The 22,947-nt window shown below is 36.3% G+C and overlaps 5 protein-coding genes across 6 annotated transcripts; 2 read left to right on the top strand and 3 right to left on the bottom strand.

Moving 5' to 3' along the window:
• The first annotated feature begins 418 nt into the window (after positions 1 to 418).
• Positions 419 to 6,836, top strand: LOC110782664 (phosphoenolpyruvate carboxylase 1). The gene is made up of 10 exons (XM_021986859.2): positions 419 to 739; positions 1,936 to 2,330; positions 2,812 to 2,896; positions 3,087 to 3,309; positions 3,633 to 3,736; positions 3,818 to 3,905; positions 4,131 to 4,285; positions 4,557 to 5,555; positions 5,848 to 6,234; positions 6,326 to 6,836. The coding sequence occupies exons 1-10, from the start codon at positions 572 to 574 to the stop codon at positions 6,623 to 6,625; spliced, it is 2,904 nt and encodes a 967-aa protein (XP_021842551.1). The 5' UTR covers positions 419 to 571; the 3' UTR covers positions 6,626 to 6,836.
• A 650-nt stretch (positions 6,837 to 7,486) lies between these two features.
• Positions 7,487 to 14,421, bottom strand: LOC110782663 (protein CONSERVED ONLY IN THE GREEN LINEAGE 160, chloroplastic). 2 transcript variants are annotated; one of them, XM_021986858.2, is made up of 10 exons: positions 13,849 to 14,421; positions 10,036 to 10,082; positions 9,870 to 9,945; positions 9,700 to 9,795; positions 9,526 to 9,606; positions 9,332 to 9,423; positions 8,779 to 8,874; positions 8,448 to 8,516; positions 8,186 to 8,365; positions 7,487 to 7,752 (listed from the first exon to the last, which is right to left on the bottom strand). In XM_021986858.2, the coding sequence occupies exons 1-9, from the start codon at positions 14,182 to 14,184 to the stop codon at positions 8,218 to 8,220; spliced, it is 1,041 nt and encodes a 346-aa protein (XP_021842550.1). In that variant the 5' UTR covers positions 14,185 to 14,421; the 3' UTR covers positions 7,487 to 7,752; positions 8,186 to 8,217. The 2 variants fall into 2 exon arrangements, with proteins under 2 accessions (XP_021842550.1, XP_021842549.1); XM_021986857.2 differs by having other exon boundaries at positions 7,487 to 7,733; positions 13,849 to 14,399.
• Positions 10,387 to 13,838, bottom strand: LOC110782662 (uncharacterized). The gene has a single exon (XM_021986856.2). The coding sequence runs from the start codon at positions 12,260 to 12,262 to the stop codon at positions 10,664 to 10,666; it is 1,599 nt and encodes a 532-aa protein (XP_021842548.1). The 5' UTR covers positions 12,263 to 13,838; the 3' UTR covers positions 10,387 to 10,663.
• Positions 14,422 to 16,202: 1,781 nt separating the features above from the next.
• LOC110782570 (protein AGENET DOMAIN (AGD)-CONTAINING P1) lies at positions 16,203 to 16,640 on the bottom strand. Its single transcript, XM_021986736.1, has one exon. The coding sequence runs from the start codon at positions 16,638 to 16,640 to the stop codon at positions 16,203 to 16,205; it is 438 nt and encodes a 145-aa protein (XP_021842428.1).
• Positions 16,641 to 20,113: 3,473 nt separating this feature from the next.
• Positions 20,114 to 21,455, top strand: LOC110782599 (heavy metal-associated isoprenylated plant protein 28). The gene is made up of 3 exons (XM_021986765.2): positions 20,114 to 20,266; positions 20,372 to 20,447; positions 20,904 to 21,455. The coding sequence occupies exons 1-3, from the start codon at positions 20,258 to 20,260 to the stop codon at positions 21,287 to 21,289; spliced, it is 471 nt and encodes a 156-aa protein (XP_021842457.1). The 5' UTR covers positions 20,114 to 20,257; the 3' UTR covers positions 21,290 to 21,455.
• Positions 21,456 to 22,947: the final 1,492 nt, after the last annotated feature.

Genomic DNA, 22,947 nt, shown 5'->3' with positions numbered 1-22,947 from the left:
AATATAAATAACACAAAAAATTCATAATACTTTTGTTTTATCTTAAAAGAATTTTGACCTCTAAAGGACATACAATTGATAGAACACACTCTAGAATCTAAATACACCAAGACGGCAATCCTTTAAAGAAGTGTGAGCAAATAAAGTACTTCGTATAACGTGGTTGCGGACTTCGTGGTAGTTTTAGGGTCAACCCAAGAACCCGCGGATTAACACAAACCGAGTCACTTACCGGCAATCAAGTGAGACAATTTTTTTTGTGTACCACTCAATTCACCCTTAGGGCTAATCCGGATTCGGAGCAACCAGGTGAGACGTGAGTGGCAGTGATGAATTTGTTTGTTAGCAAGACAACCTTTTTCTCCCGTCAAAAAAAAATATCTCCTTTTTCTAATTTATAAAAACTGGTCACCACTACCATCAAAATCAGTCTACACACTATCCCTATTTCACTGCAATTCTCTCTCCTCTTCACCCCTCTTCTCTTTCTCATCATCATAAAAACACTTTTTCACTACTCCCCTTCTTCAATTCACTTTGTAGAAAAAACCCAAAAAGTAATAATATTATCATGGCTACTGTGAAGTTGGAGAAATTGACATCAATCGATGCGCAATTGAGACTGCTTGCGCCTGGAAAAGTTTCGGAAGATGATAAGCTTGTTGAGTATGATGCTTTGTTGCTTGATCGTTTCCTCGATATTCTAGAGTCTTTACATGGCGAAGACATCAGAGAAACGGTATTACATTCTACTTTTTATTTTTAGAAATGAACTTTTATTTCGTTCTTTTTTATTTATTAAATTTTACTCTTTTTAAGCTAAGTTATGTTATTGTAGTTTAAATGTTTAATTATTGGGTTTTGATGAATACCCAGATGGAAATTTGTTGGTTTTATACTTTTATTGTCTAATTATTTGTGTGTTTGATTATATTGTGGTTAAGATTTTGGGTTATTGGTTTGTGAAATTGTCATTTTTTTATTAGATTTTGCGGCATTGTATTGAGTAGTTGTTTTATTCATATTCAGGGTATGCCATGGTTTTTAGGGGATTGAATATTGATGGGTTTTTTTATTTGTTGTTTTGGAATTTGGCCTTTTAGTTTGTCAAATTGCACTCAGTTTTTTCAAAATTTGCTGCATTTTTTCCGGTAATCTATTCATTTCATATGTAGGTTGTGCCAAAACTGTCAAAGTGCCATGATATTGATGTGTACATTGTTCTGCTTAAAAATATTTCTGCTTAATCATATAGGCAGAACCATTTTATGTTCATGAATAGACTCGGAACTGGTCTTTATAGTTTAAAATCATGGATTAATGGGAGAGTAAAATGTTATCTTAGGGGGGACAGATTTTTTGAGGGAATTTTAGGGGGATCAAGTGAAAAGTTTAAGCTACTTTACAACAACAACAAAGCCTTAGTCCCAAAATGATTTGGGGTCGGCTAACATGAATCGTCGTAGGAGATCGTCATTGAAAATATTTACATTTATTTTATTTAAAAACTTCAGAAAGTATTACGGAGTACTTTGTAAATTTTAGTCTATAGTTCTATACATTAAAATGTAATTTGATAATGTGTTTGGTTTGTAACTTTGATGTTTAACATTGTTCTGGTTTCGAGGATAACGAAGAGTATAAAGCAATACTCCGCATTACATTGCAGTTTTATACTTTGGGATATTCATGGTGCATCATGACCTAGGTGCTAGGTGCATGGCTACTTATTTCTGTGCCCCTCCTTTCCCCTTGAAAGAAACATATTGTGTATAAACATTCGTTAATGAATCATTGAAATTATCTTGTGATCGTGGAGATACGGCATCAGCGATTAACCTGTTTTTTTTACTTTTTACTTTTTACAATAATAGGGCTTAGTTTTTCAGGATCATTCTGTAAGATTAATAAATTTGTTTGGTGTGTATGGATCAGGTTCAAGAACTGTATGAGCATGCTGCTGAATATGAAAGGACCCGCGATACTAAGAAGTTGGAGGACCTGGGAAACTTGATAACCAGTTTGGATGCTGGAGATTCTATTGTGGTCACAAAATCTTTTTCACACATGCTTAATCTGGCCAACCTAGCTGAGGAAGTTCAGATTGCTTACCGTAGGAGAATAAAAAAACTGAAGAAAGGGGATTTAGCAGATGAAAGTTCTGCAATTACTGAATCAGATATTGAAGAAACGCTAAGGAGGCTGGTGGTGGATATGAAGTATTCCCCTGAAGAAGTTTTTGATACATTGAAAAACCAGACAGTGGACTTGGTGCTTACGGCTCATCCTACCCAATCTGTCCGCAGGTCTTTGCTTCAGAAACATGGCAGGTCTGTTCCCAAACTGCACTGTGCTTTGCTTGATATATGAATTGTCAGATGTGTGGTAGACTAGTAATTGTGCATTCTTTCTTGTTCTGGTTGGGTATGGTGATTGTGGCGGTGCTGTTTATAAACCACTTCATACTTGGTTGAAGTGCGGTATAACATTTCTTTGATACTGGGAAACTCTCATGAGGATCACATCTCCTGTTTAAGAGATTTAGAAATTCGAAATAACAGAGGAAATCTTGTCTATATGACCAGCAAGTTCTTCCCTATTTCATCATATTTCAACGACTCAAAATTATCTCTCTTTTTAGTAGCTTTTAAATAAACTTAGTAAGACTATACAATTGCTAATTCATGATAGTGTTTCCTATCTATGTTTCCTGCTGAAGCCCTTTTCACTTGGTCTTATTACTTCTACAGTATATATTATTTTTCTTTGTTGTGTCTTTTTAAAATTATCCGGCACCCATTTTTTCTACAGGATAAGAGATTGTCTGACACAGTTGTATGCCAAAGATATTACCCCTGATGATAAGCAGGAACTTGATGAAGCTCTCCAAAGAGAGGTATGTAATTTGAACTATGTAGTTCGGAAGTGTTGCTACAACTTCTTTTTGCATTGTCTGCACTCTGCAACTAAAGATCCTCCTTAAAACCATGCATTCAAGGGTTTAAGTAAAAGCTTAAATTATTAAAATCTTGATTTGTCTTTGAGTGGATCTTATGGGCTTCTGATTGTACATTCCTTTAACCTAGATACAAGCTGGATTCCGCACAGATGAAATCAGGAGGACACAGCCAACTCCACAGGATGAGATGAGGGCAGGAATGAGCTACTTCCACGAGACAATTTGGAAAGGTGTTCCAAAATTTCTAAGACGTGTGGATACAGCATTGAAGAACATAGGAATTAATGAACGTGTTCCCTATAATGCCCCCCTCATTCAGTTCTCTTCTTGGATGGGTGGTGATCGAGATGGTATGATCTCTCTTTATGGGTAATTATAATTGTACTGGTGCTATTTGGTATTTCTAAAATGGAACTTAGAGAATACCTTAGCTGCCCGCCTGTCACTGTAATCATTTCGTAGAGTTACAGTCTTTGTCTTGAAGTGTTTAGCCATGCCTTGAATTTTCTTCTTTTGGTAGTAGAATAATTTTGAGCTTCTCTTTCACATGTTATCGTTCTTCAAGATTTTGTGTATGTATGAGCCTTTGGAACAGACAATGCTGAGTAGTTAGTTCTTAGGATCATGCTTTTCACATAACATCATTTAATGTGACTTTACGTCCTGACTACAGGAAATCCAAGAGTAACCCCAGAAGTTACTAGAGATGTGTGCTTGTTGGCTAGAATGATGGCTACTAATATGTATTTCTCTCAGATAGAAGACCTCATGTTTGAGGTACTAAAGAATTCTTTTGCTACGTTTTAATCTGAGACCTTACTATGTAACTGACTTTTCGGATATTTCTTTTCCCAACAGCTCTCCATGTGGAGATGCAATGATGAACTTCAAGCTCGAGCGCACGAAATTCATAAACATTCGAAGACGGATGCCAAACACTATATTGGTATGCCTTATTCTGCCCTTCATATGTCCAAAAAAATTATTTAGTTGAAGTGAGATGGGTAATGCAGAGAAAAGATTAGCCAGATGCTTGGTTTCTCACTGTTGAAGCAGATGTTTACAATTCCCTTTATCCTCACACCAGATATTCTGCCTTTGAACTTGAGCAAAAAGTGATAGGTGTGAGATTAGTTATTGATGTTATTACATTTACAATAACTTTTTACAGAATTCTGGAAACGAATTCCTCCAAATGAGCCATACCGTGTTATTCTTGCTGATGTGAGGGATAAGCTCTATAACACACGTGAACATGCTCGTCAGTTATTGTCAAATGAGACCTCTGACGTCCCTGAGGAATTGACCTTCACCCATGTTGATCAGGTTGGCTTTTCACCGTGTTCCTAGAATTTCTACCCCTTCTCCTGTATCACTTCTGAATTTGTGAGGAATTGTACTACTGTAATTGATCATTGATCTTTAGCCTGTTTACGCTTCTTTTCTACTTCAAGTGTTTAGGATCTTGAACTATGTTACTGATTGGTCTTGTTTTCTTGGTAGTCTTATCAGAATGAAGCTGGTGTGTATGTCCTTATTTGATAAAATTGATATCAGTTTAGTTCACCGATCTCAGTTTTGTTGTTTATTTTCATAGTTTCTGGAGCCTCTTGAGCTATGCTACAGATCGCTCTGTGCTTGTGGTGATCGGCCTGTTGCCGATGGAAGTCTTCTTGATTTTATGCGACAAGTTTCGACTTTTGGGCTTGCTCTTGTAAAGCTTGATATTAGGCAAGAATCAGATAGGCACACTGATGTTATGGATGCCATTACTAGGCACCTAGACGTCGGATCCTACCGTGAATGGTCAGAGGAGAAGCGACAGGAGTGGCTTTTATCTGAACTTAGTGGAAAACGTCCTTTGTTTGGCTCTGATCTCCCCAAAACTGAAGAAATTGCTGATGTTTTGGACACTTTTCGTGTAATCTCAGAACTTCCATCAGATAGCTTTGGTGCATACATCATCTCCATGGCTACTGCACCATCTGATGTGCTTGCTGTTGAACTTTTGCAACGTGAATGCCATATTAAGAATCCTTTAAGGGTTGTCCCTTTGTTTGAGAAACTTGCTGATCTGGAGGCTGCTCCTGCTGCCCTGACTCGCCTCTTCTCCATAGATTGGTACAAAAATAGGATTGATGGGAAGCAAGAAGTCATGATTGGATACTCTGACTCCGGTAAGGATGCTGGTCGTCTCTCAGCTGCGTGGCAGTTGTACAAAGTTCAGGAAGAGCTGATAAAAGTAGCCAAGGAATTTGGTGTGAAACTTACCATGTTTCATGGGCGAGGAGGAACTGTAGGAAGAGGAGGGGGTCCTACTCATCTTGCCATATTATCTCAGCCACCTGATACTATTCATGGATCACTTCGTGTTACTGTACAAGGTGAGGTAATTGAACAATCATTTGGAGAGGAGCATTTATGTTTTAGGACATTGCAACGGTACACAGCTGCTACACTTGAGCATGGAATGCATCCCCCAATCTCTCCTAAGCCAGAATGGCGTGCACTTTTGGACGAGATGGCTGTTGTTGCCACCAAGGAATACCGCTCTGTTGTTTTTCACGAGCCTCGCTTTGTCGAATACTTCCGCCTTGTAAGTTCACTTCTACAGAACTTTGTGCTTTTGTTATTATGCTTTTCCTACACTTCACAATAAGTCCATTTCTTTGTCATTTACTTCTTTCTATTTTTATGATTTTTTCATAGACAAAAATAATACAATGATAATTTGGGTTTATTGGAGTACGAAATATGTCAAGTAAAATTCATGTTTTCAGAATCCAGAACCTCTGGAGTCATTTTTTTCATTTTCTTTAATTAAATAAAAAAGAAGGGAAAGAAAAGAAAGGACTGCCACTGAATCTTCATATATATATAATCTGCAGGCGACACCGGAGTTGGAGTATGGACGCATGAATATTGGAAGCCGTCCTGCAAAGAGAAAGCCAAGCGGTGGAATTGAATCTCTGCGTGCAATTCCTTGGATATTTGCATGGACACAAACGAGATTCCACCTACCGGTGTGGCTTGGATTTGGATCAGCTTTTAAACATGTCCTTGGGAAAGACATAAGGAATCTAAAGATGCTTAAAGAGATGTACAATGAATGGCCTTTCTTTAGGGTGACTATTGACTTGCTTGAAATGGTTTTCGCAAAGGGGGACCCTGGAATTGCTGCTTTGTACGACGACCTTCTGGTGTCAGAGGAATTGAAGTCCTTTGGGAAACGCTTGAGGGAAATTTATGAAGAAACTCAGCACCTTCTCTTAGAGGTAATTATTCACATGTCATGAATCATAATATCATATACTTCGTATTATATATGTTGTTCTTTCTGAAAATGGTCGCGTTTTTGTAAAACAGGTAGCTGGGCATAGGGACCTGCTGGATGCAGATCCTTACTTGAAACAGAGACTCCGACTTCGTGATCCTTACATTACAGCATTAAATGTCTGCCAAGCATATACCTTGAAGCGGATTCGTGATCCAAGCTTCCATGTAACCGAGAGGCCACACTTATCAAAGGACATAATAATGGAGTCAAAGAATCCAGCTTCCGAGCTCGTCAAGCTTAATCCTACCAGTGAGTATCCTCCTGGTCTTGAGGACACAATTATCCTGACTATGAAGGGTATTGCTGCTGGTATGCAGAACACTGGTTAACTCACTCAGACCATATATTTTATTTATCATCTGGTTTTCCAGTGATCCTATTACTGGCCATCATTGGGATTTGGGATAGATCTTTTGCTTTTGTACTAAACAACACTTTTTGCTTAATGAAACTCTTTTCCTTTGTTTTGTTTAACGATGACTTGCAAAACTGTTTTTTTTTATTTATAATGAATATATATGTTTGTTATTTTGGAAACCATTTTATTTTTGTGTTTTAAGTTTTCAATTTTAAAACATGTACCTCAAACCTACAAACCCGAGGCCAAACCTTTAAAGTATCAAATACAAGAAACATACTTCCTCTGTGCCCAGATTAGTTGTTACACTTTTCTTTTTCGTCCGTCCCAGATTAGTTGTTACACTTCTAAATTAGGAATGACCCCACAATTATTATATTGTCTCTCTCTCCCCACTAAATTTTTATTTGTCTCCACACCCTCACTCATTCAATTAAAAAAGTACCCCACTAACTTCCATCACATCTATTTTTTCAATAAAATAACAATTGATAACCAAACAACCACTTATCACCTAAAACTTTGTGCAAAGGTAAGTATAACAACTAATCTGGGACGGAGGGATTATTTATTCTTGAAAAATAAACCCAAACAGGAAACTGACTGTAACACTTTAAAGTTTAAACAACTGATTAACTGAATCTTCAATTCTACACAGTGTTGACGTAGCAGAAAATAACTGCAAAATACATGACTGATAGCCCGCTTGTTCCTCCAGCCATTGTAAAAAACATTTCATCCCTTAGATTTTCCATCATCTTTCTCTTGTCAATCTAATACCAAATCACAGGTAACAAAAGGATAATACCAAATCACAGGTAACAAAAGGATATCATTTTCAACAACTTAGATTAATAATAAACAAAAAAATAACCCAAAGTTTATTGTAGTATATTACATCAAAGTGATGCTCTGTTTGTAATGACAGAGCTTAGTTCCCCCTTCATCCTTATATTACATAACTCAATCATCATAACTGCAGCACAAGCTCGATTATCTTTGAATTTCATATACTTGTGATTGCATGTTTGTGGATGATTCCTGTTTAATGAGTATTCCCCTTCAAGCCACTGTTTAATCTGAAAGCCAATAAAGAAACTGCAACTCGTTAAATTAAGACTTGCTGGCAAAACCAATTCACATTAGCCTTTATGGTAACGAAAATGATAAAGGTCGCATGTTGCGACCTTTAAGATGTGTCACAATGATGACATGGCATGCTTATGTGTCATGATTTATTTTGGAAACTAAAATATTTAACTTATATAACATATTATACATGTTACAAAAAAGGTAGGAAAATCGTAATATTCTAATTTGTTTCTTTTTTTATATCGATAATCTTATTTACATATTTTCATAGTAAAAATATTAAATTGGTAGTAAAAATATTGAATTGACGCATAATATACGTGGCGCCTAAATATGTCAATTAAACTGCGACACGTAAGATTGCGACAACTGTAAAACGATGCTCGAATAAGGCAAAGCTATAATTTGCAAATCAGAAAGAGTGTGAAGGTTGAATAACCTCAAAATTAATGTTGCAAAGCAAGTGCACTGTCAAGTCTCTGAGTTATTTGGCTTATTCTCTACTATTTTCACAGCTTCCTCAATGGCTTGGAAAAAAGTAGCAATTTTGTAGGTGAAGAACCCTACTAGCATTGGTATTAAATCCAGGTGCATAAGTCCATATTCAGGGACCGCGATCCTGCAACAACCCAATTGGGAAAACATTATCAAAACATTATTATTATTATCAACATCACAAGCATGTACATAGTAATACTTACCCATTCCAACGATTAAAGATCATGACCAACACAACTGGTACCAATAGCCTAGGCTGTCCAACTGCTGCCCTGCAAACCCGTATTATGTATGTAGATGAGAACACAACGAAGATAATTTGCACGATAAACAGATACAGACTAAACATTAAACAGATTTTGCATCAGTAGGATAGTTTCAGCAGAATTCACAATAATAATGTGCAATTTATGGCTGTATTTTCCAGTTTAAGAGGTGAATGATAGCCTCAAGTGGAACATTTAAAGTTCATACAGAAAATCATGCAGAGGCAAAATAAAAGCTGGCTAGCTGAAAAAGAAAAGTGGCACATACTTAATCATACTCCTAGATCCTGAAGAGGCCATGGAGTCCACACTGTTGCTAAGCATCCTTATGTAGGCCAATGATCCAAGGAACCCAACACCAAAACTGAAAGTTATTAAGGGAACTGCATTAGCCAAAAAGAGTTTAAGCATCTTGTATATTAATTACTGTAGTTGTATCTAAGGGTGTTCTTGAACGTTTTTTAACCCCTATTTACTCAGGAAATTTCTAATAAAACTGACAACCAAATCTCAGCAGTATTACTTTTTTTTTTTTTAAAACAATTATATTCATCACTGATCAAATCTATGTTCTGCTTATCCATGCACCTACTTGTATCACATGTGTCACTATTGGAAATGCAAGAGAAGGTATCTAAAACTATTGTGGATTAACATTACAAATCTTGGACGGTATTTTTCAGTAGCATCCTTAAAAGAATAGAAAAAGAAAAAGAAAAAAAATCAGAGTCTATTATCTTATGCCCCACAGTCAGCCAGCGATCAGCCGATCACCACCTTCCAGGAGATGGGATGGAGTTAATAGCTCAATGGCGCTTTACCTTATTGCGATTTCTGGAGTGTAAGAAACATAAGCTGAAACTAATCCAACGCCACCTATTCCAACTGTTAGCTGTTGCAATTTGTTCTTTAGCTGCAGAAGCGAATAGCTTCAGTAAGGCATTATTATGTCATCAGAAGTATGAAAGCAAAGAAAAATTAACTGGTTGGACAGTCTAAGCTGTTACCACTCGACCTTATAATACTGTTCTCTTGCTTGGGCGGCTAAAACTTCTGGATCCCCCTGAGTCTTCCTTGATTCGCGAAGCATCACATCCTACAATGATAATCATATCAAACTTCCTGGATTCATTATGTTGGCTGAACAATTTATACAGAACAATAGGTCAAGACTAAGTGGAGGACTTACAGTGCCTCCAGTAGCAGCCTTAGTTGCTTTATCCCATTTCTCCTGCTCTCGTCTAGTCGGAGCAAGCTTCCATCTTTGCGTAGGAGATTGCATATTCTGGAGATGGGATCATGTAACTAAACAGTGATTTTAAGAAAATAAACAGTAATTGACAATATCAAACATCATACTTTGGTTGTTGTTTTTGGCTGTTCTAGTGCTGGCTTTGGAATTGCTTTAAGAGAAGCGCTGAGATCAACTTCTAAACTGTGAAACGTTCACCACAAGTCAGTATTCCAACCCGTCAACAGGGTAAAACGGTATTAAAATATAAATTGAAGACTTGCCATAGCATACCTGTCAAGACTCATGACTCTATTCAGGCTTAAAAATCCAGAGGACTCCTGTTCACACAGGAATCAACAGTTGTGTAATTGTTTCAGTCATATATAACTCAACAATAGAATTACATTTTGCTAAAAATGAAGCATTCATCTTATTTTTTGGGTAGTTGAGCACAGCAGTGAATGGGAAGAAGTGGAGGGAAGCAGATGGATGATTTCGAGTTCGTTGTTTAAATAACAAACTAAATCAGTAGATGCATTTTCTGCTTTCCATGGCAATGCTGGATTAATCAGATTATAAAAGCGAGTAACAAAAGATTAAGAGCCTAAATAGTAAATAATGAGTACATCATAGCGAAAAATGTAGAGAATTTGAACCAATCAATTAACCAAGTGACGTAAACCAACAGTTTATCGGCTCACTTCACTAACAGAAACCGTTTATTAGACCAAAAATCACACAATACTATTCATATCATTCTAATATCTTATAACCCAAAAGAAGGCAAACTATATTATAAAGTAGACAAGTAAAATTCAGTAGAGGTAGGCATATCATTTCAAGCTTATATATCAACATAGACATTAAATTCAAAGAAAGTGATTAGAAAGGGAAAACCCCATCTCTAGTTCTCTGTGATTCAATGTTCTTCATCATCATCCTCTTCGAAACTAAACACAGGCATCTCATCTTCATCCTGATGGAAGAATGACTTCCTTCCAACTAACTGAGAAACTCTTTTCGCGGCACCTGAATCCCGAGGACTCTGATCAATGTGTCGAAGAATCTTGATTTTCGGATACTCTTCCATGACTTGTTCTTCTGCAAAACTCAATGCCTGACAAACAGATTCCTCAACTTCCTCAGCAACCACATCCGCAACACTGAAGAAGGATTTCCTCCCAACTAATTCAGCTACCCTTTTTGCTGGGCCTGAATCTCTAGGACTCACATTTTGGCAACGCAAATTCTTTAATTTCGGAACAAAATCAAGCACTGTAGTCACGGATGAAGGAGTCTTATTATGATCAACACTTTTTTGAATTACCACTTCACCTGGAATTTCCCACCGCCTTTTCACCTTACTTTCAACAGTTGCTAATTGCTCTCCTCCTTGAGGTTTATCAGTTAAAGAAACCCTTTTCTTATCAGACCTCTTAAAATCCTCCTCATTTTCAGACAATGACCTCTTTCTAAGTTCTTTCAGCGCTGAATTTCCTCCATTTGACAACTGGTTATACCTACTAGGAACCACTCTACCACTCTTCACTGGCTTCTTAGCCGGAGCCGATTTCTCACCATCTTTAGCAAAAAGCTTCTTGGGTTGAATTGTAGAAATAACAGTATCTTCTTTCTTTGCTGTCTTCTTAGACCCAATGGTAGTTGCAGCTGGTTTCGGCACTTGTGCTTTCAGAGCGGTTTTCGATCGACCTTTTGGACTAAGGCTCATGCTTTTTCCTCTCTCTTTAGTTACTCTTAACTCATCAACATCATGTAGCTTCCAATAACATGATTTTCGCCTGTTTGCGCTCTGCTGAACAGGCGTAGTGATGTCTTGCTTACCCAATTGCTTTAATTTCGTTGCCGAGTAAATCTCTGCCGGGCCAAGACTTATGCCCCTTCTCACACTTCTCATTATCTCTGCCGGTCCCATACTTAATCCCCTTCTGGGTGTCTTCAATTTTGCACTCAAACTCATTGATTCTTCAATCTTATTCAATTCATTAGAGATTCTGGTACTCTGCTTTGGCGGTTCCATGAACTTAGCCGCTACAATTCTGCCTCTTTTCTCCATTATTTTCGCATTTCTCTTTGCCTTTTCAAGTCGAAGCGATTCTAACCTCGACGACAAACGATTTATCTCCTTCTCAATCTCTTCAATCTCGACATCTATATCGATTTCCCTTTCCTCAAGAAGATTTCCCTTCTCCAAAACACCCATCTTACAAATGGGGTTTTTCTGGGCATTCCCAATTACCGTGTTATCTTGAAGAGGCTTCATAGATGACAACGACTTCAGAGAAACAGGGGATTCCGCCATTGAAGGGGTCCGATTCTCTTTTGTTGAATCGGATCCTATAGATTGAGAAAGATTCACTGATGATAATTGATTCATACCAGACCAAGAAAACTTAACATTTGTAGAATTTTCTGATTCCCCATTATCAAATGCTGCATTATTCCATATTTGGAGATCCTTTGAGTTCATTGTTTCTGGGTATTGCTGTAAAACACTCATTTTCGCTTTCGGATTCGGAAATTTACAAAGAGAAGATAAGAGAGAGAAGGAAAGAGAGATGTGAATTAGATGTGATTCTTGAAATTGTGTGCTGTGATGAAATGGAGTTTTAGAGAGGAGGAAGTGGAGAGAAATCTTGAAGACGAAGATAGGATTTGCGCAGAGATTTATATTTATGACCGTTGGAGAGATAGAGATTCAAACGTTATAAGTCCGCTCCTATTTGAATGTGGGCTGTTGGATGGTAAACGGCTCGTATACAGACGCTCCGATTTTGATTGGGATAATGATGGCTCCATTAATTTCTAATGTCCGTTTTCTGCCAATTAATTAATTAATTAAGGGGCTTAATATTTACCACCCTATATTAGCCAAATCACCTCATTTACTTACCCATATACTCTCCTATATTACCTCTCTCATTTCAACATTTACCTTCCTCATTTACCTTCTTTACCTTTTACCTTTCCACCACAAATCTGACCACCGCCGGCCACTATTATCGCCGGCCACCATCACAGGCAGGTGTGGCTAAGATTTGTTAGACTCGGGCAGGTGTGGCTAAGATTTGTTAGACTCGGCCTATAGCCCGATTCCTTAATCACGGGTTTTATTTTATCATCCCACAAGTCACTATATCTTATTTATGACTAACTGTACTTATTTTGTCCGGTTTGATGTGCTTTCCTATAACAAAGTGGTTCCAATTGTATCTGAAGATTGAAACACACACTAACGTGTCTCGGTGTGTCTCGTGCTATCTACTAATTGTTTTTTTGTTCAACTACGAGGAGTTCTCACCGCCTTGGACGAGTAGACTAATCTCCCGCGAGAGTTTACATGGATACCTCGATAGGCAGCATTCCCCAGTCGAGATTTTTTACCAAGGCTTGAAACCGAAACCTTGATTAAGGAGTAAGAGACCCTCAACTGCTCATGTCAACCTCAATTTATCTACTTATTGTAAATGGTGTGTTCCGTATTCCATTGTCCACTAGTTACGGACTAAAAAGATCGTGAAACTATGACCGCGTTTATGGTCATACTCCATTTCACTTACCGACCATCGTCCTCAACATCAATTTAATGCGTATAACTTACGACAACATCACCCATTTTGGAAAGCGAGCACCCCATAACCCCAACCTTATCCCAAATCCCCAAAATCCTAACCGCAAAAGCTTAATTTACCCAAACACAGTACTAATCAAATAAATTATTACTGTTCCTAAATACGTGTCCAGTTCTCATTTATGGAGTTCCCTTTTATGTGTCTTTCATTTTTTGACATACACTTTTCCCACTTTTCTATACACTTTTCCCACTTTTCTATACATCATTATTTCCTTTTTTTACACATTCTACACTTTTCCCACTTTTCAATCACCAACTCAATAAACATTATCTACTTTTTCCTTCTTAAAAAAAACATTCTCGATCATTCCCTATTACACACCATTCAATTTTATTAATTACCGTGTACATATCCAACGTAGACACGTATTTAGGAACAGAGGGAGTAATTCAAAATCACATTATTCATCACAATTAACAACACTAGCAATTCTAATTATTAAGTGAATTACCTCAATCTGGGAAGGAGGCAGTGTGGAAGCATCAATTTGAGATTGATCTTGAAGAAGCTTTTCCATTCGAGGCATAAAATCTCTGTTCCAAATCAAGTCAGAGGAGGTAATAGGGTCTTCCTTCTCTCCACCCCAATACTTACGGAGCTTGGTGGTGGTGGGTGGGCCGCCGTATTCTCCCGGCGCAACGCCAGTTGACCATTTTTCAGGCTTCTTGTTTGGGAGTAAGATTTTGGTGGGCAACCGCGGCGGCGCTGCTGGTGATGATGATATTGGTGGGTCTTGTGACATTGGTGTTGCACTGGAGTTCACTGTCATGTAATTTAGGATTGCCATTTTTTTGGGTTGGATTGGATGGTTTGAGAAGGGTGGGAAATGAGGAATATTGGTTAATTTTGATTGTTGGTCAAAACTCAAAAAAATATATATATAAATTGTGTGGAGATTGAAATTAAAGGGTGGCAAAATATCTATGGGAAGTGTGAAGATGTTTTTTCATATGTTATTATCCACTCATATATTCCTCAATGGAAATTAAGATTTTAATTTACAAAATGTCTTGTGCGCACAAGGTGTACAATAAAATTTATTGTACACCAAGATAACTTTTATGCAATTTTTTGTAACTTTAACCTATTTTTCTGTAACTTTTATATTATAAAATTAAAAAGTTGATAGATAAACATTTTAAAGGGTTAAATGATTAATTTATACATTATTAGTGATTTTGAAGAAATTTTTTTTATTCAAATGAAAAAATTTATCATTAAAAATTAGATAACTTTTACATATATAAATGTAACTTTTAAGCATTTTGAGTCAACTTTTACTCCGGTGTACAATATTTATTGTACACCCATTATAAATAAGAATTTGTGTTTAGCTTATTCTTCAAACTAAGAAGTGGACAAAGGAAATCATTTTTAGTTTACAAAACATTTCTAGAGATATTATAGTTTCCTTCTAGGAAAACATCGTGGAATATAGAAAATATCTCGTGCAATTGTTATGTCACAAGTTCTGCAACTAAATTATCTACTTAGGAGTTGCAAAATAGTGTATGCAATGGATTTATAGCTAACAACTCCACCCAAAGCTTTTAGACTGTGGTCTACATGAAAGAAAATCCATTTTCTAAACTTGGAAATATTGCAATTAATGTGAAACGAAAGATTGTTTCGACTTCCAAGACTACACTTATGTGTCAAAACATTTTCGTTATGGGTATTGTTAAACGTAGTGTACGCATATAGATAAAAGTTGAGTGATCATCCCTATGTTGTCGATGAAATATGACATATTACCTCCATTTCGTAAAGTTCTTTACGCTTTGAAAAATGTGTTTAAAGTATAAAAACTTTGACCGTAAATTCTCATCATTATATATACTTCAAAACGTTATATGTAAGATCTTGTTAGATTGGTCTCAGGATGTATTTACAAAATATCAAATTTTGATTATTTTTTCACATACGAAATTGGGTATATTAGTAGTTAAATATTGCATTGGAATCCGTGCAAATAGTAACTGTAAAATCTTTTTGAAACGGAGGTAATAATATTTTGGGACGATATAAAATAAAAAAGATTCATTTTCATCATAAAAAACACACTTCACTCATTTTTTTTCAAATTTAATTATCACTTCGATCTGCATCGCAAATTGGATTATACACCCGGGTGCACAGTGCTCATTGTGCACCCTGTTGAACATTTATTGAAAATCTAATGAACATTGAAAACGATTTCAATGTACATGTACTAGTATTTATTCAAAGTATATGTTCTATGGATTTGAACTACTACCTCCGTTTCAGAAAGTTCTTTACGCTTTGAAAAATGTGTCCAAAGTATGAAAACTTTGACCGTAAATTCCCACTATTATATACATCAAAATGTTACATGTAAGATCTTGTTAGATTGGTCTCGTTATTCATTTTGAGAATATTAATTTTTTATAAATTTTTTCCATACAAAATTGGATATAATAACGGTCAAACATTGCACCGGAGTCCGTGCAAATAGTAAGTGTAAAGATCTTTTTGAAACGGAGGAAGTATATGTTAATTGGCTATATGTTTTTTGGGTATGAACAATATGTTCTTTGTAAAACAGGGCGCACAGTGAGCATTGTGCATCCGGGTGTATAAACCATATTTTCGATCTGCATAGTCTCGTGTAACTTAAACAAGGAAAATGGGTACTAAATCGGAAAAGACTAGTACATACTACTCCGTAGTAAACACTAGAATCATCTCTACCACACTAGTTTTGGAGCAAAAACCTAGCCAAAATTAATTGGTGCAACGAGTGAATGAAATTAAAAAAAAAAAAAAAAAATTGGTTTGTAAATATCATTGGAAAATCTTTTTGGAAGAAAACCAATTGCCAGAAATCCAATCTTGATGAATCCTCAACTCATTAGACCAATATTTAGAAACTTCAACATCACCATTACCTTGAAAAGTAACGTAATACCTGGTTGCTCTCCCTCTACCAATCAACTTCTTCGTTATCTTTCCCCTCCACCAGCCATCATTAGCGTAAGCATCAACCTCATCCTTGCGATCAAACTTAGTGATCGCGATAGCAGGCGGAACCGGCCGAAGATCAACTGCCGAAAGGAACTCGCGATGAGGGTGTAGTTCGTCTGCCGTCAATAGAGTGTTGTATTGGACTATGTATTCATTGGTGTTGATTTCTGATATTATGGTTGCTGGGTAGAATGAGTTATTGAATCCTTCGTCTTTGCAGCATACTTCTACTTGATCTCCGCTCTTGAATCTCCACATTTTGGAGAGAATTTTTCGACGTTTTTTTTTTTATTAAATTGTGTCACTGATCGAATTTTATGGAATTTCCCTAAATGCAGGGCCTAAAACCCTAGACGTTGCGCTTATGAAATAGTGACGATTGTTTAGAGAGGCGAAATGGCGAATTAGGAATGAGTCCAATGACCTTGTTTCTAAAATAAAATATTGGTACTCCTTACGATGGTAAATTCTTAAGTGAATTTGGTCCACACTAAATTTATTGTGGATCATGTCTTAAAATAAAATCAACAACTTGTTCCTAATTTATTTTGGCATTTTATTAGGATTACTATGAAAATATATATATCAAATTAGTGTCATTGATGCATATTTCGCTTGAATAATGTGATTTTAAGTCACAATTTGCTTTTAAAAATATAGGGTTACTATACTTCAAAAAATGGTTACTATATCTAAGAATTTTGGTGTTTAATTTATTATAGTTACTATATGAACAATAAAGGTCACTATGAGTGGAAAAATGGTGCTAGAAAAAACTATTGGTTTTTGGTCCACACTAATATTATTTGTGGACCAGGTCCACGCAAGAATAATCCCCTTACGATATTTAAATATAGAGTTTTAGCATACCTTCGTACACTCCGAGTTTTTGATGCTCACTTGGGACGAAAAATCATTTTGACATATAGCAACGTTACGTTTACGTACAAAAAAATGGACGAAAAAATGACGTAATATAAGAAAAACGAGGGACAATTGTTTTTGGAAAACAAATACGCTTAGACCCATTTAGGACCCAGATCCAACCCTAGACACATAGACCCAGTGGAACTGGATTTGGAGCTGATTTTTTTAGACCCAACGGATCTGGCTCGGATCTGGATCCACCTCTTAAAAAGCGGGTCTGGGTCTGGATCCTGTCGGACCCGGTCCAGATCCAATCCATTGTCATCCCTAGTTGGCAGCAACTTCATATTATAGTACTTTGGTATATGACTAATACTCTGATGTTGACTCAGATCTTCGATACGAGTACTCGTCGTGATAGAATATGTAATTATTTATTTAGTATATATTAGTATTATGTATAATTATACATAATACTTATATATACTAAATAAATAATTACATATTCTATCACGTTGGTTTAATTAAGTTGCGTTTAATTTCTAACAAATTAAATTTTATCCATCAACTTTTTTTTATAATACAAAAAAGTTAACTAACACATTAAAAGATAAAAAAAAACTAGTTAAAAATTATGCTGATACTAGTTAAATTTTATCCATCAACTTTTTTTTATAATACAAAAAAGTTAACTAACACATTAAAAGATAAAAAAAAACTAGTTAAAAAGTATATAATAAATTTATTATACACCTTATGCGTGCAAAACATTGCTACATTATTACAAAAGACCCACTAAAGTCTTGCATCAAAACTCTTTTCAACACAGTAAAACTTGTCCTTCTGATCAAAACCAACAAAAAGAAGTAAGATTACATTTTAGTTGATTTCCCTTAGGTAAAATACATAAGGATCGTAAACAAACCTTAACCTTAACTTTAGCCTTAACCTTAACCTTAACTTTAGCCTTAACCATATATAACCACGTACTAGACCAAGATCTCATTAATAGTCTAGCTTAGTTTGATTTCTTCCCGTCGATGACTCTAAGGCGCATTGTCTCTCCAGTAATAAAATTTTGCACTTGGCGCCTTGGCGGTAAAGATGGTTGTGGGCCGGGCCGTGCTTCGTGCCGAGCCCACGGGCCGTGAGCCTAACCGTGCCGGGCCCACGTTGTTTCGTGCCGTGCCGTACCGGGCCGAGAAATTAAAAATAAGGCCCAGGCCCGGCCCAAGCCCACGTGCTTTCGTGCCGGGCCGCCGTGCCTAAGGCTAATTTGACTAAATTTAACGTGCTTTGTCGTGCCGGGTCGAGTCGTGCCGTGCTTTGTCGTGCTTTTTCCTAAAAATTAAGGCCCAGGCCCGGCCCACGACTTCGTGCCCATGTTGGGCCGTGCTTTTTGCGTGCTCGTGCCGGGCCGTGCTTTTTTCGTGCCGAGTCGGGTCGGGCTTCGGGCCGGCCCGGCCCACAGCCATCTTTACTTGGCGGTCTACACAATTAAGAAAGATAAAAGTGCGCCAACTTTAAAATTGCTATACAAGCAATTGAGACATGATCCGTTTGGCCCGCCATGATCATGCCATCCTTTTTCCCTAACAATTTGCCATAATTCAAGCTTAAATTTCTTAATGTTTAGACATGGGTATTGGACGATATAACCCAATTAAGATGGGATTAGGGGTCAAAACACATATGGTTCACAAATGACAAAATATGTTTTACATCTTCGTGTTCACTAGCACTGTTCACGAGTCTAAAACTAGATCGGATGAAAAACCCATTGTATAATTCAAGATTCAATATCGGACTAGTCATGCTTAGAACGAAACCGAGCCAGACTGGTAAAGCAGAACCTGACTTACGTACGTATATATGTGGTATGTGCATGCTAGAGCCGGGTATGATCAATATCCAATTATTGGAACCTATCTTACGATACATAAGTGACTTCAACAACATTGGGGCAAATGGTAACCTAGGTTGCACCAAAACGGACACGGAAACAGTACGGGTACGGGGATACACCATTTTAAAAATGACGGACACGGGGATACGGGGACAAGGGAAATAATAATATTAAAATAATAAAATATAATATAAAAAAGATAAAATTACAATCATTTATAAAATAATATGCAAAAAGTAATTAAATTTATTAACGGCATTCAAATAAGAAAATAGAACTATTCTACACGATAATGACACGATAACCATCTCCTCCTACATTTTTGTTCTTCCTTTGTAATAACTTTCACTCATTCTATAAAGTAGACGGAGATTGTGTGAATGAACATCAATCCTTCATAAACATAAGATCATATTCATGTGATGATGGAATAACCCACAAATGAGACCTTAATTAATGTCATGGTGGCTTGTGAATATGGTCATATATTTATAAACGTTGTTGATTAGGAGACATTCGAAAGAATTGTTAAAAAGAAAGAAGTAATTGAAATATGTGTTCAAGATGTGTCCAAAATGTGTCCATCGTGTATCCGGTTGTGTGTCTCGTGTACTAATTTTTCAAAAATAACCGGACACGTGATTTCGCGTGTCGGACACATATTTCGCGTGTCCAAGGCGTATCAGTGTCCAATACGTGTCGAACACGGGACACGGCAGCCCAATGGCGTGTCCGTGCTTCCTAGATGGTAACCTTTGCTTATATTAGACATGATTAGACCACATGCACAACTAACCAATAATTAATACTATGTACCACCACCTTTCAAGTTTACTTCTATATATCATTAACCCACTTACAAGTTTCAAATTGTACCTTAAAAAATTAATATTGAATAAAAAGTCGGTGGAATTTAATTTTATAATTCTAAGTTAATTGCTAGGAAGGACGTACAACCAATACTACTTGAAGAAGCTAGCTACTTCGTACTACTTAAGCTTGAATCTATTATTTAGTTGAACATACATAAATCTCTATCAACTCAAATTTAATTTCAAGTGTTTTTATTAACGATCATCAATTACGTACATTGTATACGAAAATGACAACGGTATGTATATACTCTACGTGTTCGTATCGTTATACCTTCTTCATCTTGTAAATTTTGCAGGTTAATTAACAAATATTTTCGTTATCATCTATTACCAATTCCCAGGTTACAGAGATGAGAGTTCACATGTGTTGTCCTGGATGCGAAAGTAAGATCAAGAAAACATTAGATAGGATGAAAGGTAAGATTCGTAACCACAATTCGATCAAATTTCTCCAAAAAATTAATCCCTCCGTCCCAGATTAGTTGTTACACTTTCTTTTTTCATCCGTCCCAGATTAGTTGTTCACACTTCTAAATTAAGAATGACCCCACAATTATTATATTGTCTCTCTCTTCCAACTAAAACTTTTTTGGTCCTCACACCCTCTCTCATTCAATTAAAAAAATATTTCACTAACTCCTATCACATCTACTTTTTCAATAAAATAACAATTGATAACCAAACAACCACTTATCACCTAAAACTTTGTGCAAAAGTAAGTGTAACAACTAATTTGGGACGGAGAGAGTATATATGTTTGTCAAATGTGAGATGTTGATCGATTGAGTCTTAATGCAATGTATGTGATTCTCTACAACTAGCTTGTATTGTGCTGACATGACATGTAATTCAAAATATGTAATATGTATACAGGAGTGGATGGAATTGAAATAGACATGGGAATGCAAAAAGTAACAGTAACTGGAAGTGCAGAGCAAAAGAAAGTAGTAAAAGCAGTGAGAAGAACAGGAAGAAGAGCAGAACTATGGCAATTTCCTTATAACCCAGAACTAAGGAGTTATACTCATCAATACCCTAATCAATGCCAAAGCAACGGGTCATCAACCGGGTCATATGGTGGTGGCGTACAAGCTCAACCAACCTCATCTTACAATTACTTCAAGCATGGGTATGATGGACATGAATCTCATGGTTATAACAACTTCAACAACCCTTCCCTTTCTTCTTCGTCGTTTGCGACCACCCGAACAGGGGACGCCTTCAGTGATGAGAACCCTAATGCTTGCTCAGTAATGTGATATAACTAGTGTGTGGCTCGGGCGATGCCCTGATCGCTACATTGAATAGTTAAAATTTTAGATTTTTTTGAGCTCAATATTTGACGAAATGCATGTGTATCATAAAGTGAAAAACATCAATTAAGTTTGTTAATTACACAGAACACTACGTCATTTATCATGTCAAGTAATTTTTCAATTAGATCATCTCACAATTTGTATAATTTATTTTCTAGTGGAACTAAGTGCTTCAAATTAATAACACCAAATTAGATATAAGCAGCCATGCAAGATATTCTATAGTTGATGCTTATGAGATTCATGACATCATGTTTCTTCATAGTTGTCTTAATTTATTTATTTTATTTTTTTCAAAATATTCAATATAATAGAAAATAAAAATTCATATAAAAATTTAGTTAGTTTAGACTTCGCTTTAACATTTATTTATAAATTAATGTGAAGAAATAAACCACAATTTGTGGTTGGTTAAGATGGTAATAAGAATTATCATTCAGACATGAGGTCTAGAGTTCGAACGCCTTTTAATATATTAGTATAGATACGTACCTTAGGACAGAGTATTAATTGAGTAATTATAACCTATAGTTTTATAAAAGAGTTTATTATTATGCAACTATATTAATACTTGGAACATAGTATTTTGTTGAAACTCAGATTCATCCTTCTCAAAACCCACACTTACCCTTGGGGTAAGTCTTGTCATGGTACCCTGTTATGTAATTGGTTATTTTTGTCAGCTCATGTCCTAGTCATCTCCTAGTCACCCCCAAAATTTTCAGCCTCATTTTAAATTCGAAATTCAAAAAAAGAAATAAGAATTCCTTCTATTTTTTTCTTCTGAACTGTCGATAAAACCTAAGATTTTTCAGATCTCCCCAAATTTGTTGATCTTTTCTGTTAATTTAGACTATGTTCTTAATCTGGGTTCGAGATCGATTTATCCTTGCTTCTTAATCTGGGTTCAACATCGTTTCAACCTTGCCTCATCTATAATAAACCTTGCGATGTTACCAATGTTGAAGAGGAAATGTTGTTTATCAGTTGAGAGAATTTTGTTTTGAAGATTAGACAAGGTTTATTAATTGGTTGTTTTTATGAAAGATGTTGTTTGGGGACAATTCAAAGATTTGGAAATTTTACAGGCCCAAAAAAAAAGGAAAATAGAAAAAGGGGGTTGTGGTTATCTGTAAATCTGTAGAATGTGTAAAACTGATTTTTTTTTTTAAAAAAAAAAATTTAAGATGAAAATTGGGCTGTATAATATTTGGGAAGGAAATAAGGCGCTGAGAAGCCCGTTGAAGAAGACCAGAAAGGCGCAAGCAGTGAAATTCCCCCCCCCCCCCCTTAAACATACATTTTCCCCCCTAAACCTATTTTTTAGTTGCTTACTTGTCCATCCCTGATTGCAGGGTAAGTCTACTCATTTTACCCTCAAGGTAAGTGTATGATTTCCCTCCTTCATCCTTATTTCTTTGCATGTCTTTTAATTTATTCCAGGTTACGCTCCTATCAATCCATCCCGCATTTACTTAACAACATGCAGGTTCAAAAAATCATGGTTTATGTCCGTTGTGTTCTGCTGCTTTTCGTCTGTGTGCTTTAAAAGTTTTCGATAAAACTTGAGAAAATTTGTCACTTACGCCCTATTTACTCCA

This window comes from Spinacia oleracea, chromosome 4 (genome assembly GCF_020520425.1).
Source record: "Spinacia oleracea cultivar Varoflay chromosome 4, BTI_SOV_V1, whole genome shotgun sequence".
NCBI lineage: Eukaryota > Viridiplantae > Streptophyta > Magnoliopsida > Caryophyllales > Amaranthaceae > Spinacia > Spinacia oleracea.
This window is presented reverse-complemented; position numbering and strand designations above follow the sequence as displayed.